This window comes from Xenopus laevis, chromosome 2L, assembly GCF_017654675.1.
Source record: "Xenopus laevis strain J_2021 chromosome 2L, Xenopus_laevis_v10.1, whole genome shotgun sequence".
NCBI lineage: Eukaryota > Metazoa > Chordata > Amphibia > Anura > Pipidae > Xenopus > Xenopus laevis.
Genome location: NC_054373.1, coordinates 114,897,274 through 114,913,652, shown reverse-complemented (window position 1 = coordinate 114,913,652; position 16,379 = coordinate 114,897,274). Strand labels below are relative to the sequence as shown.

The 16,379-nt window shown below is 39.2% G+C and overlaps 1 protein-coding gene across 11 annotated transcripts in view; it reads right to left on the bottom strand.

The window, feature by feature from the left end:
* Nucleotides 1-15,876, bottom strand: part of LOC108708403 (mitogen-activated protein kinase kinase kinase kinase 4) — a 100,039-nt gene extending 84,163 nt beyond the window's left edge. For all 11 annotated transcript variants that reach the window (XM_018247066.2, XM_018247068.2, XM_018247070.2 and 8 more), the window contains exons 1-2: nt 15,485-15,876; nt 14,913-14,978 (exon numbers count right to left, since the gene is read on the bottom strand). In XM_018247066.2, coding sequence (XP_018102555.1) covers nt 14,913-14,978; nt 15,485-15,541 — 123 coding nt within the window. In that variant the 5' untranslated portion in view covers nt 15,542-15,876. The remainder of the gene's footprint in view (nt 1-14,912; nt 14,979-15,484) is intronic.
* Nucleotides 15,877-16,379: the final 503 nt, after the last annotated feature.

The window sequence follows — 16,379 nt, the reverse complement described above, 5'->3', positions numbered from 1 at the left end:
GAGTAGTTAAAGGGTAACTACAGCCCTCAAGCTGAATCTGTCTGTAAATGTATCAGACTGTAAATGTATCAGGCTATAAATGGATCAGATGTCCCATGGCTGCCTGTAAGGAGTCCTCGGCGCGTCCAAGATGGCGGCGCCCAGAAGAGGTCATGCTGCCGTCAGACGCCAGCGTGACGCTGGCGTTTTCGAGCAACGTATTTATGCTGGCGTTTTTGCGCAGCGTATTAACGCTGGCGCATCCTTTAGACACTGGCGTCCAAAACATGCAGACGCTGGCGCATATTCTGGCGCACGTCCTGTGACGTCATCTAGCGCGTTTTGGCGCGAAAATCCACCTATTTAAGGTCGCCAGAAGGTTCAGTGCCCGAGTATATGTTCTTCTATCCCGAGTTCCTGAGTGCTTACTATTATTGATTCCTTGATCTTCGACCTTTGCCTGAAACCTCGACTTTGATATCTTGCTGCCTGGACCGACCTCTGCCTGTAATCACGACCACGTTATCTTGCTGCCTGGACTGACCTTTGCCTGAACTGACGATTCTTCTGCCTAAACCAGGGGTGTCCAAACTTTTGGCTCACCGGGCCACATTGGAAAAAGAAAAATTGTCTGGGCCACACATGAAATACACAAACACGTTTGATTTGTAAAAGTAAAGAAAATACACAGAAAAGAACAACAATGCCAGTTGGATAACCAGATGGAGCTATACACTGGAATATGGGACACCTGGATTATAAATAGACATATTATATTATTATTACTAACTGGGCAATGGGCCGCATTCATAAGCATCCTGGGCCGCATGTGGCCCTCGGGCCGCAGTTTGGACACCCCTGGCCTAAACCTTTTGTACCACGAACTGTGTTTGCCTAGTTGCTTCCTCCTTGGTCCGCACTCCAAACTGCGCCTTTGGGCCCTGACACTGCCATGGACAAGCAGCCACCGGATTTCAAGGGAAAATATCCAGCGGCAAGGGAAGAAGATTTTATTTTCTGGTTAGTTTTATTTACCATATAAGCATCAGAGGGCTGCATCTTTAAAGCTACTGCTCTGAGACACGCCCTCGAGTGCCTATATGGTAAATACGCCTCTGGGCCAGTTAGAGAGTCCGGTACATGCAGCCAAAGAATTTGGAAGGACAAAGAAGAACTGTACTTCTCTTCAGATTGAAGTGGGTTAGGCTACTGTGCATGTGGAAAGCGTACTCTAATTAAAAGTACAGATTATACTTCAGTGCTTTATTTAACCTTAAACATTGATCTTTACCTTTAACCAAGCAAGATGGAATCCTAAATACAAGGGGTTCTGCAGCACTAAGCATTTCGGATTGTTTGAGATTATCTGGACTTTATCACTCATCAATAATATTTTAATGATAAGATTCCCCATCTCAATAAAAATAACTCTGATTCCAGGTGCACTGAAAGGCATATGAAAACAGACAAATCCATTTTGCATTTCTTGCAAACATAATCGTTTCACTGTTACCAGACAAAGCCACACAGCTAAAAAGTCTTAGTGATGATCAGATAAATGTGACATTTCCTCAAAGGTAGATGAGATCACATAGGTGTCTAGCCTAGGGAGAAAATCTAACAAAGGCTTGGTGTGTTCTCATAGCCAAGGTGAACAGTATCTTCTCAGCAACCCATGTTAACACAATATTACATCACTAAAATAAATTTAATGAACACACCACCCACCACATACACACAAACCTCACTTTTACTGCACTTCCTCCCATACACTGATGGATAATCATTTAAAAACTCAACAAACAGTAACTTTGTGTAGAACTTATCTTAATAGGCAAAACAGGAGTTCTCCCATGCCAGAAAGGTAAGTTGTTAAAATGTTGCAGTTTATAAAACCCAAGCAAGCATTCAAAAAAGGAACTAAGCAGCATGGCAGTTCTCCCTAAACTAAACTCAATAGCCTGGTTTTTCTTCCAATACGGATTAATTATATCTTACTTTGGATCAAGTACAAGGTACTGTTTAATTATTACAGAGAAAAGGGAAATCATTTTTAAAAATGTGGATCATTTGATTATAATGAAGTCTATGGGAGACAGCCTTTCTGTAATTCAGAGCTTTCTGGATAATGGATTTCCAGATAACTGGTCCAATACCTGTATACTGTAGTTCTAAGCTTATACGGTAGCTGAAATGCATTGAATGAGTTATCCTTCTTACACTGCAAATGTTAATAATTAGTTTTCAAAAAAATACTGTTAACGTTAAGAGAAATGTGATCCAGACCTCATACAAGCTATTAAGTTACCCCCGCAGGACCTGAAATGACGTAGTCTACAGAGGAAAATCAGAGAGGTCAGGTATGCAAGAAGAACAAAGTAGGTGTAACCAAACTAACCATAAAGCATTGATTGTTAATAATTGGGGGAGGGCACAGGGTTGTAGGAATTTTCAGGAAAAATATAAATGACAATAGATACATTTTCAGCAAAACACAAGAGCAAACTATTAAATACTACCTACTGATTGTTTGCTATGGGAAACCAGACCTGTAACAAACTTGCACCTTTTATTACAGTACCCCAATATAGCCATTACGGACAGATTCTTGCAAACCTCTGGTACCCCCAATTAAATAAATCTGTTTTGTGGGAATCTGCCAGGTTTTACATAAATGTTATCAGATAAGCTTCACAATAACAGTACACAGGATTATCATACAATTTAATAACCTTTGTCAATAATAATTATGTACCTGGAGGAGTAAGGCTAAAGGCACATCAGGGGTTTTTACTCCAGTGAGTCGCTATCCATTAACAAGTAACTGTAAAATCAGCAAGTAGCCTCAGACCTATAATTATCACATAAAACTGCCCACAATACACTTTTTAGACAATAATTGTAGGTCTGGGGCTACTAGCAGACCTTTATATTGTTTAAATACAAAGAAAGCCAACGTATGTTGATTGCCATTCATGTGCTATTATCCTAAAGAGCTAAAATATGCACCCTGCTGTCCCTAAAATGTTGATATACAGCTCCCAGCTTTGCCACAAAACCAACATTAAAAAAGCTAGTCTTATTCAGGTCTTTATAATGTATACCAACCAACGACATCCTTTATTTTATTATTTGTGTTAGACATACAAATATACCAATTTATATGCATCTGCACAGGTATGTGCGTGGGTTCAGTTGCAGCTATAACAACAACCCCAGCACTAAGCATTTCCTTTTTACCTATAGTAATTTGTTAGTTATGTGTCTTAGCCACATATGTATAAAACACACAAAGTTTACCCAGGAGCACTAACCTATAGCCACCACATATTTGCTTTGAAACCATTGACCAGCAAATGCTACTTGCTGCTATAGCCTATATGAATGCACTTTAGCAAACGTCTCACCTTTTATTACATTTTGTTTACAGTCATTTGGGACCCACTTTTAATTCTATAATTATACAAGAAGCTAGCATAAGATTGAGCAGGCAGTTTGGCAGTGATTCTTAATAGTTCATATGCTCATAACAGTGCAGTTCATGGGTACAATACTCCTTTAACCTGTTTTATTACATTCTTCAACTTTTAAAAAACAGCTCTTTTTTGACTCTCTAATCATGTGCCTGTATCCCTGTGTCAAAAACAGCAGTCTTTTTGTCATATTGTATGACAAAGGATCCATACAGACAGCAGTTGTCTGGGTAGGTTAAACGATTTCCTACTTGGCGACTAGGACCGTTTATTGTTGGAAACACTTTATCAAGAAGTGGCCCTAGGGCTAGTATGACAAGGTCATTTGTTGTGGTATTTTAAAGCCAAAGATCCTCTGTAGAGCAAGCAATAGCTATGAATTTAACCACTGGTGGAGAAAGACACAGGGGCTCTTTTATTTAGCAAGTGCAAAGCAGGAGATGGGAAAAAAAAAAAATCAGCAGACAATGACAATTCTTTACCCACAATTCAATTTTCTATACAACAAATTCAGAATAGTGATGCAAGTCACCTACATTTGCTCCACTTAGTTTTCCACAACTTGGTCCCAATCACCTCAGAGGAGCTTTATTTGCACAGCACACAGAAGGCTCCCTGTATTTAACTACAATGTAATTCCCCTACCGCACACCTGTAGTTCACCAATCCTGCAATTGGTGGTGCGTTCCTTCCATTGACCCGGCCGGGTCCCTTAGCAACCAATGTGTAAAAGAAACGGATCCGCACACACGCTGATTAATGCAGTTGGGAAATATCCCCTTTTATTCAGCCACCAAACATCAATGTTTCGGGGGGGAACACCCACTCTTCATCATGAAGAGTGGGTGTTCCCCCCCGAAACATTGATGTTTGGTGGCTGAATAAAAGCGGATATTCCCCGACTGCATTAATCAGCGTGTGTGCGGATCCGTTTCTTTTACACATTGATTCCCTGTATTTAACACCATTAATAAATATGCTATAGAGCTCCCTTAAACCAAACTCCTCTGCCCGCTGCAACCTGGCCTAACTCATAAGAATAGGCACACCCAGAAAAGTGGCACAAGGTGCCTAACGCAAGTGCCGTCTTTATATAAAGTCTAATTCAGTCTCACCAGTGATAGATACTAGCCTTAAAGGGAATATCATCAGCAACAATATTTTCAATGGTATGGACCTACCACTGACTACATAGGAGACACAAGCCTTATGAAATCCATGCTTTACTTCCGGTTACTCTGTGGTGACTAGTCTAGACAGACAGCTTAGAAATGTTCCCATTATGGAGGTAAAATTATGTAACAGCATTACTAAACACTTAACTAATCATTGTTCTTAGATAAGATGATCTAGGAACGGTTCACACACAGACAGACTTATTTTGAAGGAGAAGGAAAGCTACGGAGGCATTTCATTGCCAACAGATAAGCTGCAATAGTGCAAGCTAGAATACTATATTTATTCTGTAGAATGTTTTACCATACCTGAGTAAAAAGCTCTAGAAGCTCTCTGTTTGTTTAGTATAGCAGCTGCCATATTAGCTTGGTGTGACCTCACTTCATGCCAGAGTATCTCCCTGCTCACTTATAGCTCTGGGCTCAGATTACAGCAGAGAAGGGGGGGAAAGAGGAACAAAGTGAGCATGCTCACGCCCGGGGCAAGGAGGTTTAAGCTGGAGGCAGGAAGTCCGATACAGAAGCCCATGTATACACAAGAGAAGGAAAGAAATGCAGCGTTTCTTTTGACAGGGGACTCAGAGCAGCACTACTTTGAGGGTTTACTGGTATATTTAATTGGACCTTTTCTGATAAGGCTTAATTAATTTTAACCTTTCCTTCTCCTTTAACTGGCCATGAATTTAAAGGGGAACTTTTGCAAAAAATTTCCCAATGAAATGGGACTCTTGCGCATAAGTGTTGTGTGAATACAATCAGGATTTTTTTATTGTAATTAACTATGATAATTGGCACCCTTCAGAATACCATGTGTGGTTCAGTCAATGAAGCTGTGTAGCCACTTCACATAGAAATGCATTCTTTACTATCAGGGAAATCCAGATGATAGCAATATTACACACAACATTTACTCACCAGCAGGAAAATGTACAATACTGCAGATATCCTCTATGCAAGCTGCAATCGAATTTTATGGCAACCATCTATCGCTGCACACATGGGGCAGATTTTTGATTACTAATCAAAACTAAACTAAACTAAAAGTTGCTGAAAAGTGTTAACAACCCCCTTCCTCAGCAGCAATACGGAAAAGGCAGTTTAGATAACAACAGAACAGTTCCTTTTAAAGAGCTATAAAAGAGAACGGCCAGTTCTGTTAACCAAACAAATAAAAATTACTTCCTCTGATTTTTCAACCAAACAAATAAAAATTACTTCCTCTGATTTTTCGTAAAGGTTCAGTGCCAAGCTTAGCAAATATATAGCAATTCAAAGGAAAACTATACCACCATCACCATTTCGTGATGGTCTGTGTGCTGCCTCAGAGATCACCTGACCAGAAATACTACAACTCTAACAAGAAGAAGTGTGGGAGCAAAAGACAGAACTTTGTCCTTTAATTGGATCAGGTGATATAACATGTATGGTTTGTTTGGATGGTTTGTGTGCACTGTGGATCATAGAATTCCAGGGGGAGGCCCATAGTTTTTAAAATGGCAATTTTCTATTTAGGATTACCCAAAGGCACATTCTACTAAAAAAATATATTATTACGAAAATGGTTTATAAATGAAACAGGGTTTTAGATATGAGCCGTTTTATGCAATATATTTTTACAGAGACCGACATTGTTTTAAGCATGTAAGAAATGAATACACTTTACCATTACTTTCACTTAAAAGGAATAGCATGAAAGACAAGACAAAGACAGCCCGTTGTCAACCCCACAGTAAATATTGTATTCCAAATAAAACAGACTCCCGTGCCAATATCCTTTGAGAAGAATACGTTGCTTTAACACATTTCCCATGATTTTTCTTATCTGGTCACTTGAAAACCGTAAAATTGGGGTGCTACTGCATAAATAAATATTACATTTTGTGCTGCTGATTTACTTACAAGGCCTCAGCACAGCATCATACACATATATATCTGAGTAGCTTCGCTTTTAATTTACCTAACTTAAAGATGAGTGAAATATACAAAGATCACCACTTATTTCACTTTGTGGTAATCACAGAGTATGGTTCACACATACATTACTGTAAATGTTTGTAAACAAGCCCCAATAAGCAATTAGGCTAAATAATACGAGAGAATAATTGTGCACGTTTTCACTTTATGAGATTGATTCTTCGTAGCCTGCAGTGCATTGATCAGGTTTAGCAACATACAGTTTATAGGTCAGCCTATTCTCCTTTTGGTTAGATCGATTACCAAGTCATGCAGCAAAATGCAGTACTCCAGCCATGCAGGTCTATGCTGTGTACATCCCAAAGAGCACTGTTGGTTGTTCTGTTTGACACATTTCTTTAAAGCTACAAAGAATAACAGGTATGGGACCCGCTATCCAGAAAGCTCCGAATTACGGAATAGGTGTCTCCCATAGACTCAATTTTATCCAAATAATCCAGATTTTTTTAAATTATTTCCTTTTTGGCTGTAATAATAAAACAGTACTCTGTACTTGATCAAAACTAAGATATAATTAATCCTTTTTGGGAGCAAAATCAGCCTATTGGGTTTATTTAATGTTTACTTGATTTACTAGTAGACTCTAGTAGAAGATCCAAATAGCGGAAAGACTCCTTATCCAGAAAACCCCAGGTCCAGAGCATTCTGGATAACAGGTCCCATACCTGTATTATCAATACAGCAGTAGTCCTTCAGCCATAATTTTTTATACATACAATATATTGGATGTCGGCCCCTAAGCTCAGGTAACTGACAGCAGCCCAAAGCTGCGAATAAGCAGAAAAGAAGATGAATACCTACAGTGGGCACCTTCAGAAGTACCGATTTTCACTGCTAAAAAGCCTAAAGTGGCCTTGAGCTGGTACAGAAGCCGAAACATATGGTAACACATGTCTAGACATTCTTTGTTGATCTTTAGCTATTCTGTAAATACCTATTAAAACCTTCAATTTTGGGGGGGGTTAGTGATTCTACATAAAAATAATGAAATAAAAATGTGCAGTATCCTTGATGAAAATGACACTTTAGAAAACAATTTTGGCAAGATATACAGGAAATGCCTGTTTTGTTTTCCTTAATAATCCTGGAAGACAGGTTTTTGAGTATTGACTGTCCTAGATGTTCATGGAACTATGCTCCATTATATTTTCATAGTTTATAACAAGGTTGTAGAGAGAAGGATTAGGAGGAAGTGGTCTGGCATGGTCCCAACAAATAGCAAAAAAAAAAAACACTGGTAGGGCACAAGTTTCCAAAGTACTGGCCACAGAGGCAGCATAGTTCCAGAAAAAGCTGTAACTACAACGCAATTTATAAACTTTTTCACAGATCTCCATAGCATAGCAACAACCCTGCCATACATATACACACACATGAAATCATATTTTTGTCCCACATATTGAAAGCTAGAAGTATTTTCTCACACAATGTGTCATGGTCACTGACCCAAACAGCGTTCCTTGCAGGCAGTCTAAAAATCCATAATGTTTATTGCTCAATGGCAAAAGCACAAAACAGTTTAAAGGACAATTACAAAATAACAATATCGGCTCTCCTAACATACTACACACAGCTCCTTGATGTATTCAGACTCTTGACTCGTATCATCATTTTAATGAAGTTCTACAGGTTGGGACCTGTTATCCAGAATGCTCAGGACCTGGTATTTCCAGATAACGGATCTTTCTGTAATTTGGATCTTCATAACTTAAATTTACTAGAAAATAATTTAAACATTAAATAAATCCAATACGCTGGTTTTGCCTCTAATAAGGATTAATCATATCTTAGTTAGGATCAAGTACAGGGTACTGTTTTATTATAAAATAAACAAAGGAAATAATTTTTATCTGCCTTTAGCAGCGAAGATCTGTTTCTCCAAAGATGCCCCATTAGCTCCCCATTTTCTTTTCTACTGCACATGTTCTGTGCTACTGTCACTTATTGAGCTTAGGGACCCACTCACAATATAGAGTACACATAGAATAGAAATGTCACAATATAAGGCTGATTAGTAATTAATACAGATATTACATCTCAGCACAGAAACCAATGCAACTAGCACCAGAATTTAATAATCAGCCTTGTAGCATCATCTTATATTACAAACCAATCTCATTTTCTGCTTGATAGTTTGCTAGTAACGGCTCAAAGCCCACTGAGCATGTGAGTGTCACAGACACTTGAGAAAAGTTTGAAATCCTGGATCATTGCCGCTATTGAGAAGTACATAAAATGAAATTTTTAGACATTAATTTTTAGAGTTTAGTTCTTCTTTTAATCACATAACCATATAAAAAGTTACTATTTTTTTCTGTGAATTAAATTTTAGCTCCAGTGATTTACACTACCAACTATGGAAAGGAATTTTCCAGTCTTGTATGTTCTAAGTTACACTACAGGAAACATGGTGCCTAAAAAGGGAAAAAAAAAGGTTAAACAGCGCAGAAATTATTAAGAAGTTAGAGAACAAAACTTTCCTCCTTCTATTCTCAATGCATCCTGGCAGTTTTTAAGCAAACTTCTGCTAAGAAAAGTGCCCAGAAGTTCAAAAGGAAAATGGCCTTTAAATGAAGGAAATGCTCATAACAATTTCCTCCCAGATAACGCAAAGATTTGCAGAGAAACTGTCAAGCTTATTTGTTATGTCTGGCTTACAGTCTGCTTCCCAGTACAAATCAGCAAATCAAATGTAAATACATTCAGATCGAGTGGATAAAACATGAGCATTATGTAGAAATTGCTCACTATGACAGGCTAAGTGGTTTGAGTGTACAAGTGAATAAATGGTTTCAAGATACAAACAATGGAACCAAGTGTCATTTAAGTCTGTGTAGGTGGGTGTGATATTAAATACACACACAAACACACAGCATATGCATATATACAGAAATCACTTTCATGTTTTCTTTCCCTCCATGTATATCCAGTTACCCCAATGAGTGCAAGAATCTGACCAATGGGTAATGAGTTTACAGTGAATTACCATGTACATGTGGATCACCTAAATTCCTCCCCTATTCACTACCGTCTAAATCAGCACTTTACAGGCAAACTCTTCTTGACGGTTCATTAAGCTTAGAACAAAGACCTAAGAAATTGTCAGTGAATACTGATCATATCTAGATGCCATCCTTTATTTCTTCATTCCATTAATAAACCAGAAAAACATGAATGCCTATGTAAAGTTTGCGAATACAGAACTCGTAAGTAGTTAGCTGCTTTTGTATATATTCAGGGTTTCCATAAAGAGGAGACCCACAGCCCTAAGAACAAGTCCAGGCATGTCAAAATAGTAATACATCTAACTCAATGTATCAACAAAGACAATTTCAGGCTGCACCTGTATCATACTTGTGTCAAGTGCAGGGATTTCCAACCTGCTAATGAACTCTGGATGACAGAGGATGCTGGGAGGCCTAATTCTAGAACAGGCTGGTGTAGCTTCAAATTACCCAAGCTGCACATATAACAACAGGTTGAATACATTTACACAAGTTTTTTTTTTTTATTATTGTGTAACTTCTTATATAATCTCATTTCAATTGAAAATTGAAAATTGCACACAGCAGCTTATCGGCTCCTGTAAGGGGTCCAACCTATGGACTTGTCCTAATTAAATGTGCCCATCGACCAGACGCCAATTAGACAGGTTTGACAGTCTTGTCCTGGTCTATCAGGTCTTCATAGGCCCCAGTAGATGGTCAGTCAGATTTGGCTTAGCATGTTGGTAATCAAATGGGCCTAGATCTGTTTGCTAACCTCAACATGACCACCTTTAGCTGCAGAAAAAAAAATCAACAAAAAAAAAAAGCCAGATTTCCCGGCCAATTACCTAGCTAATAAATGTCATGAATGTGCAAAATGTACTTCTCAGGTTGGGATGGGATTCAGCACATTGCTACACAAATTAGATAAATAGTCATTTGATAATAAGTGCTGGAAAGTTAAATCTGAATTTCATGGTTACTGTAGCAACCAACACAAAAAAAAACCTGTCATAGCTTAGAAACCGTTAAGTTTCCAGACATTTATTTTGCTGGGTGAGGGCTGGAAATGGGCAGGCACATTTGCATTTTTAGGATTTGCACAAGTCCAGAAGCAGAAAAAAAAATAAAAAATGATTTCGATACTCCCAAACCCAACACCCAAACTAGTCGAGACCAGTCAGTTTAAAATATTAGGATCTTTGGAAATACCATGTTAAATGGTGGCTGGTTGTGCTTAGCAATGTGCCTGCCTAATCCAAACTGTACTGCTCAACGTCATCTGAGGGTTGGGTATTAGTATACTTGGGATTCATTCATTAATTTGATGTGCACTTGGCATCTTTACTTTTTTAGATAACTAGGTCTACACAGAACTGGATTGTGGACTCATAATTCAGTATGTTTGTTTGCATGTACTTTACGGAATTCTTAATACTTGATCTATTCTTTATATTGTCATTTAGGAATCTGAAGACAGTTCTTTGCACAGAATAGAATACCACTGAACCAGCAATACTTGTTATTCTACAAGACTTATCATATACATAGATTTCGCATCTAACCACAGTAAAGAAGAAATATAGGATCTTTGGATTTTAATAACCTATTAACAGTAATAGCTTAACACCAAAGCTCTTCGCTCCATATCCTAGGCCTCCCCTACCTATGAAAAGAGTCAACCTCTGCAGCACAGTATCAGTTTCATCATTAGCAGGCCTCATGAAATACGGAAACCACGACCTTGTCGCTCGGTCATTACAGCCACACACACACACACACTAGTGCTCAAAATACAGGCACACATAATTGTCAAATGAAAAGTTATTTCTGCTTCCACTTACACATGTCTCTGTCTTCATAAATATATTTGCACTAAATACATTCCAGAATAATACAAAGTTATAACTAACCAATCACTCTTCAAATGGGTTGTTCACCTATGCGTTATCTTTTTGCATGATGTAGAACGTTATATTCTGAGACAATCTGCAATTGGTTTTCATTTTTTATTTGTGGTTTTTGAATTGTTTAGCTTTTTATTCAGCAGCTCTCGCGTTTGCATTCTCAGCAATCGGGTTGCTAGGGTTCAAATTACCCTAGCAACCATTCATTGATTTGAATAAGAGACTGGAATATGAATAGTAGTGAGCCTGAATAGACAGATGAGTAGTAAAAAGTAGCAATAATACATTTGTAGCTTTACAGAGCATTTTTTTTTTAGATGGGGTCAGTGACCCCCATTTTAAAGCTGGAAAGAGTCAGAAGAAATAGGCAAATAATTAAAAAAAAATACTGTATACCACTTGAAAAGTGGCTTAGAACTGGCCATTCATACTAAACATACTAAAAGTTAACTTAAAGGGGTGGTTCACCTTTAAGGTAACTTTTACTATGTTATAGAATGGCCAATTCTAAGCAACTTTTCAATTGGTTTTCATTATTTATTTTTTTATAGTTTCATAGTTTTTTGCCTTTTTCTTCTGACTCTTTGCAGCTTTCAAATGGGCGTCGCTGACCCCTTCTAGAAAACAAATGCTCTATAAGGCTACAAATTAATTGTTATTGCTACTTTTTATTTCTCATCTTTCTATTCAGGCCTCTCCTATTCATATTCCAGTCTCTTATTCACATCAATGTATGGTTGCTAGGGGAATTTGGACCTTAGCAACCAGATTGATTAAAATGCAAATTGAAGAGCTGCTGAATAAAAAGCCAAATAACGCAAAAACCTTAAATAAGAAAAAATTAAAACAAATTGCAAATTGTCTCAGAATATCACTCTCTACATCATACTAAAATTTATCTAAAAGGTGAACCACCCCTTTAAAGATAAATCACCTCATTAACAGTCAGACCTAGAGCAAACACAAAAGGTAAAAATATGATGCCCTTTAGGAGTTTATTTGATCACCGTATTGATCCCTGAAAAAAATGTATGCCCACACAGATAAAAGGTATGCTATTTCAATGGAAAGATCCCATCTTATTTATGATAAGGGGAGTTTCAGAGAATGTGCCAGAAAATCTCCTACAGATAAAAAAAAATGGTGCCACTATAGAACAATTCAAAAGTAAAAGCAAAAACGGAGCATACGAATTGGTGCTTCTTTTCATATACTGCCTATGTGAATGCACAATAAGAAATGGAGATGCAATTCAGGCCAATTTAATCCCAAAGCAAATATGATAAAAGGTCAGATCCTTACAAAACCTCCTTCAGCAATACCAAAGGTGAAGCACAGAAACATGGTTATGTCTTGCAAATGACACAGTAACATCAACAAATCAACTAGAGTGCACATGCATTCATCTCTTTCCACTACTACAGAGCAGGTAACCTTATGGGAAACTATATTCCATTTACGCTTGGATGAAGAGCATACATTTACAATACAGTGGGATGCAAACTACATGACAATAGTGTATACCATTTGAGCTTATGTCACTGCTGAGATACTAGTGAGGTTCAATGAGCTAGGCAAGTGCCCCTGGGGAATGGCTCATGGCAACTTTCACAAGGGAATGTTTCAGCTGACATTCACATGTGGCTGCTTCCATTTCTGGCATGGCTACCAGTTTTGGCCACTTACTTTCAGCAATTAAAAAAAAAAAAAAAACGATAACATACACAATTAACTGACAAGTGTGATCTACTGTAACCTGCTAAATCTACTGGTATATCACAATCTTTTCGGCTCCATGTTAAAATGATTTCTCTCAACGCTATATACAGGAGGAAACAAATCACCTTCATTTAATTTTTCTTAAATAGAGAACAGAGGAATTGAGAGAGATGCCATATTCATTACAGAGCTTATAAATCAGAGAGACTTCCCTCTAAAGACTGAACAGCTGAAAGGATGAACTGTAACAGATTCCTAGTTTGAACTCTATAATCTAGGTCTAGAATGTAATAACAAACAAAAAACTCATCAATTTGTGGGTTATTATTTGATATTTAAAACTGTTCAAACACAGGACATCCATTCATTTTGTCCAATGGCTAGTCATTTTGCTGCATTAGTCAAGGTTAGCTGAAAACCCGATACATACACCAACTAAGAATGTTAGTATTCAACACAAAGTAATCATGCGGGAGAGCTGCAAATTTATGAAAAGTCCATGAAGACAAATGTAAATAGTACAGGGTATTTTGTCGCTGTAGTTGTGGCCACTTTATTAAAAAAAAAAAAAGTACCTTCAAATATGAATCAATGTATAAATAGTGCGCTAGAAGCTTTGTGATGCCAGTCTTACAGCCTCCAGAAGTTGGTAAACAGTTCATCCTAAGGGTAAGGCCACACGAGGAGATTCGGGGAGATTTTGTCACTGAGGCAACTTTGGGCAACTATTGAAAACGCATCGCTGTGTGTGCATTAGCGCAGGTGACTTTTCTTTGTAGCCTATAGGGAAAAACGCTGAGGCAGTTCGGGGAGATAGTCGCTCAAAAGACGAGGCGATTAGTCGCCAGGCGACAAAATCTCCCCGAATCTCCTCGTGTGGACTAGCCCAAAATCCCTGCTACCTTCAGAAACGGTGGTTGTTCACCATGGACTCAGGCTGAACAACCTGGTATAAGTGGCAGAGAATTAACGCAACCTGGTATAAGTGCATGAGAATTATACATCAGGAGACGGTTTCCGTTCTCTTGGGCCATATATTAATGGCCAACACTTGCTCAGGAGTCACTTTGTTTTTAACAATGTTACAGATACAAATTGTGTCTTGACAGTGACCTTGAAATTACAGGAAAATGTTTGTAAATAAGTACCCACACTGCTTTGCTTTGTTTCCTGCTGAGTCTGAAAGCTTGGAAATCTTTGCTGTAGGGTGCTATACAAACATATTCAGCTACTATTATTATATTCTTGTCAGACTTGTATATGGTTAAGACACACAACTATGGGGTTGGCAGAAAAATCCCATGCACTCCGTAGATTAATTTAATTCTGTAAAGTGCACCAATTACGAAAGGCAACAAAAGTCAATATATGTAGTGAAAGTAACCACTTAAAGGGCTACATAAGCATGTGCAGCCAAAACAGATATTCAAAGAAAAATACCCAATAAAGGGAACGGCAGCAATCTCCAGGGGTGCAATCAGAATGCCACATGCTGGTCTGGGGCCTAGTAACTAGTATATCTGTATTGAACTAAAGAATAACAGGCCCAGAACAGTTGCATCCTTTGCAAACCCATCTGTTGAATTGTTGTCCCCGGTATCCCACAACAGCATTTTGCAGATGTTGGAACTTGTAGTTTAACATTCATGCACATGACCTAGAGCCAGATAAAAGTGATAAATCACATTTGCTACACACCTTATATACTTGTCCATAGGTGCCATTTCCTACCACTTCCACTAATTCAAAGATGCCAGCTGGGTCCTGGAAAAGAAGCAAAAAAAAACTAGATGTATTAAACAACACATGCAAGGGGGGGGATGTTGTAGAAGGGGGGCTGATGCAGCTGTTGCTCCCTAATTTTCCTTTTTCCTCCACTTGAGGCACATGCCAACACATGCAAACAAAGGAAGCTTGGAACTCTTCAGCACACAAAACAGCCTTGTGGTATATAAGGGATGTCTCATGACATTTGGTGCCAGAGGGGATGCTGGGAGTTATAGTATAAAATGGCCACTAATTTCCTGACAGAATGGGCAGAGAGACAAAGTCAGCCATGAACAAGGTGTGGAGGAAAGAAAGCTGCCCCCCCCCCGCCTCCTACAACAGCCACAAGAAGCAAGACTAAAAAGAAAAAATAGGGGCTCAGCCCAGCCTCCATCATTTGGGTGGGGGCCTTGTGCTGCTTCTCATCATTCAGGGCAAGGAATGAAGCAACTGCCTTTTGTACAAAGGCTCAATTGACACATGCCAAGGCAACATGCGCTCACCCTCAGCGAGGACAGGTCTATATCCACAAGACTTTTGGCAGGCGAATCGTTGGCCATGGTCGACACCCTGTGAATGTCTCAGCAGCCCCCGTATGTATATATGTTTCCCCCCGGAGCCAGACACAACAGGGCGAGTCACGCTCTTCTTGGAAGCTTCCAACTCCTCATTGGATACGGGAGGGAGGTGTCGTGCCGGGGTGCGGGCGCTGCCCGTCTCTCCTTTCCGTTCTTCTCTCACGCTCCCCCCACCTTTCTCCTATCGGTGGCTGCTGCAGGGAAGGGATTACACCATGTTGAGGTGGCAGCTCCCAGCACAGTGAGCCGGGCTGTTTCTCTCCCCTCCCTCTTTTCTTTCTTTCTTCCTCCCCTCGGACACACAGACAGGCACTTAAGGGAGGAGGGTGTGAGGCAGCACAGCTAGGCGGGGTCCTGGCTCGGCCCCGCCTCCCGGGAGGGCTTATTTGCTTTACGTATGGCTGCCGGGTCCTAGCTCCAAATTTGTCTATCTCTTCCAGCAGAACCTATAGTTTATGCAGTTCATGCAACTAGAATTGAATACATTTTCCATGAGGTTGTTTAGAGGGAAAATTCAACTGCTAGAGGCCATAATGTAATTTTAGAAACACTTAGGGTTGCCACCTTTGCTGATGGGTAAACCCGAACATGGGGGCGGGGCAGATAGCATTGGGGTGTGGCAGTGATGTAGGCACAGGCATGATGACATCAGAGGAGGGCACAGTGTTCTTGGTGTAGTTATGACACCAGGGCAAGGCTATTGCATCACTTCAATGCAACTGGCTGGATTTCTAGACAGTTTTCGCAATGTTTTAAAGTGTTGATGCCCAGTTCAAAATCTGCTTGATGAGTAAGCCCAAACCCTTAATTACAGGTATGA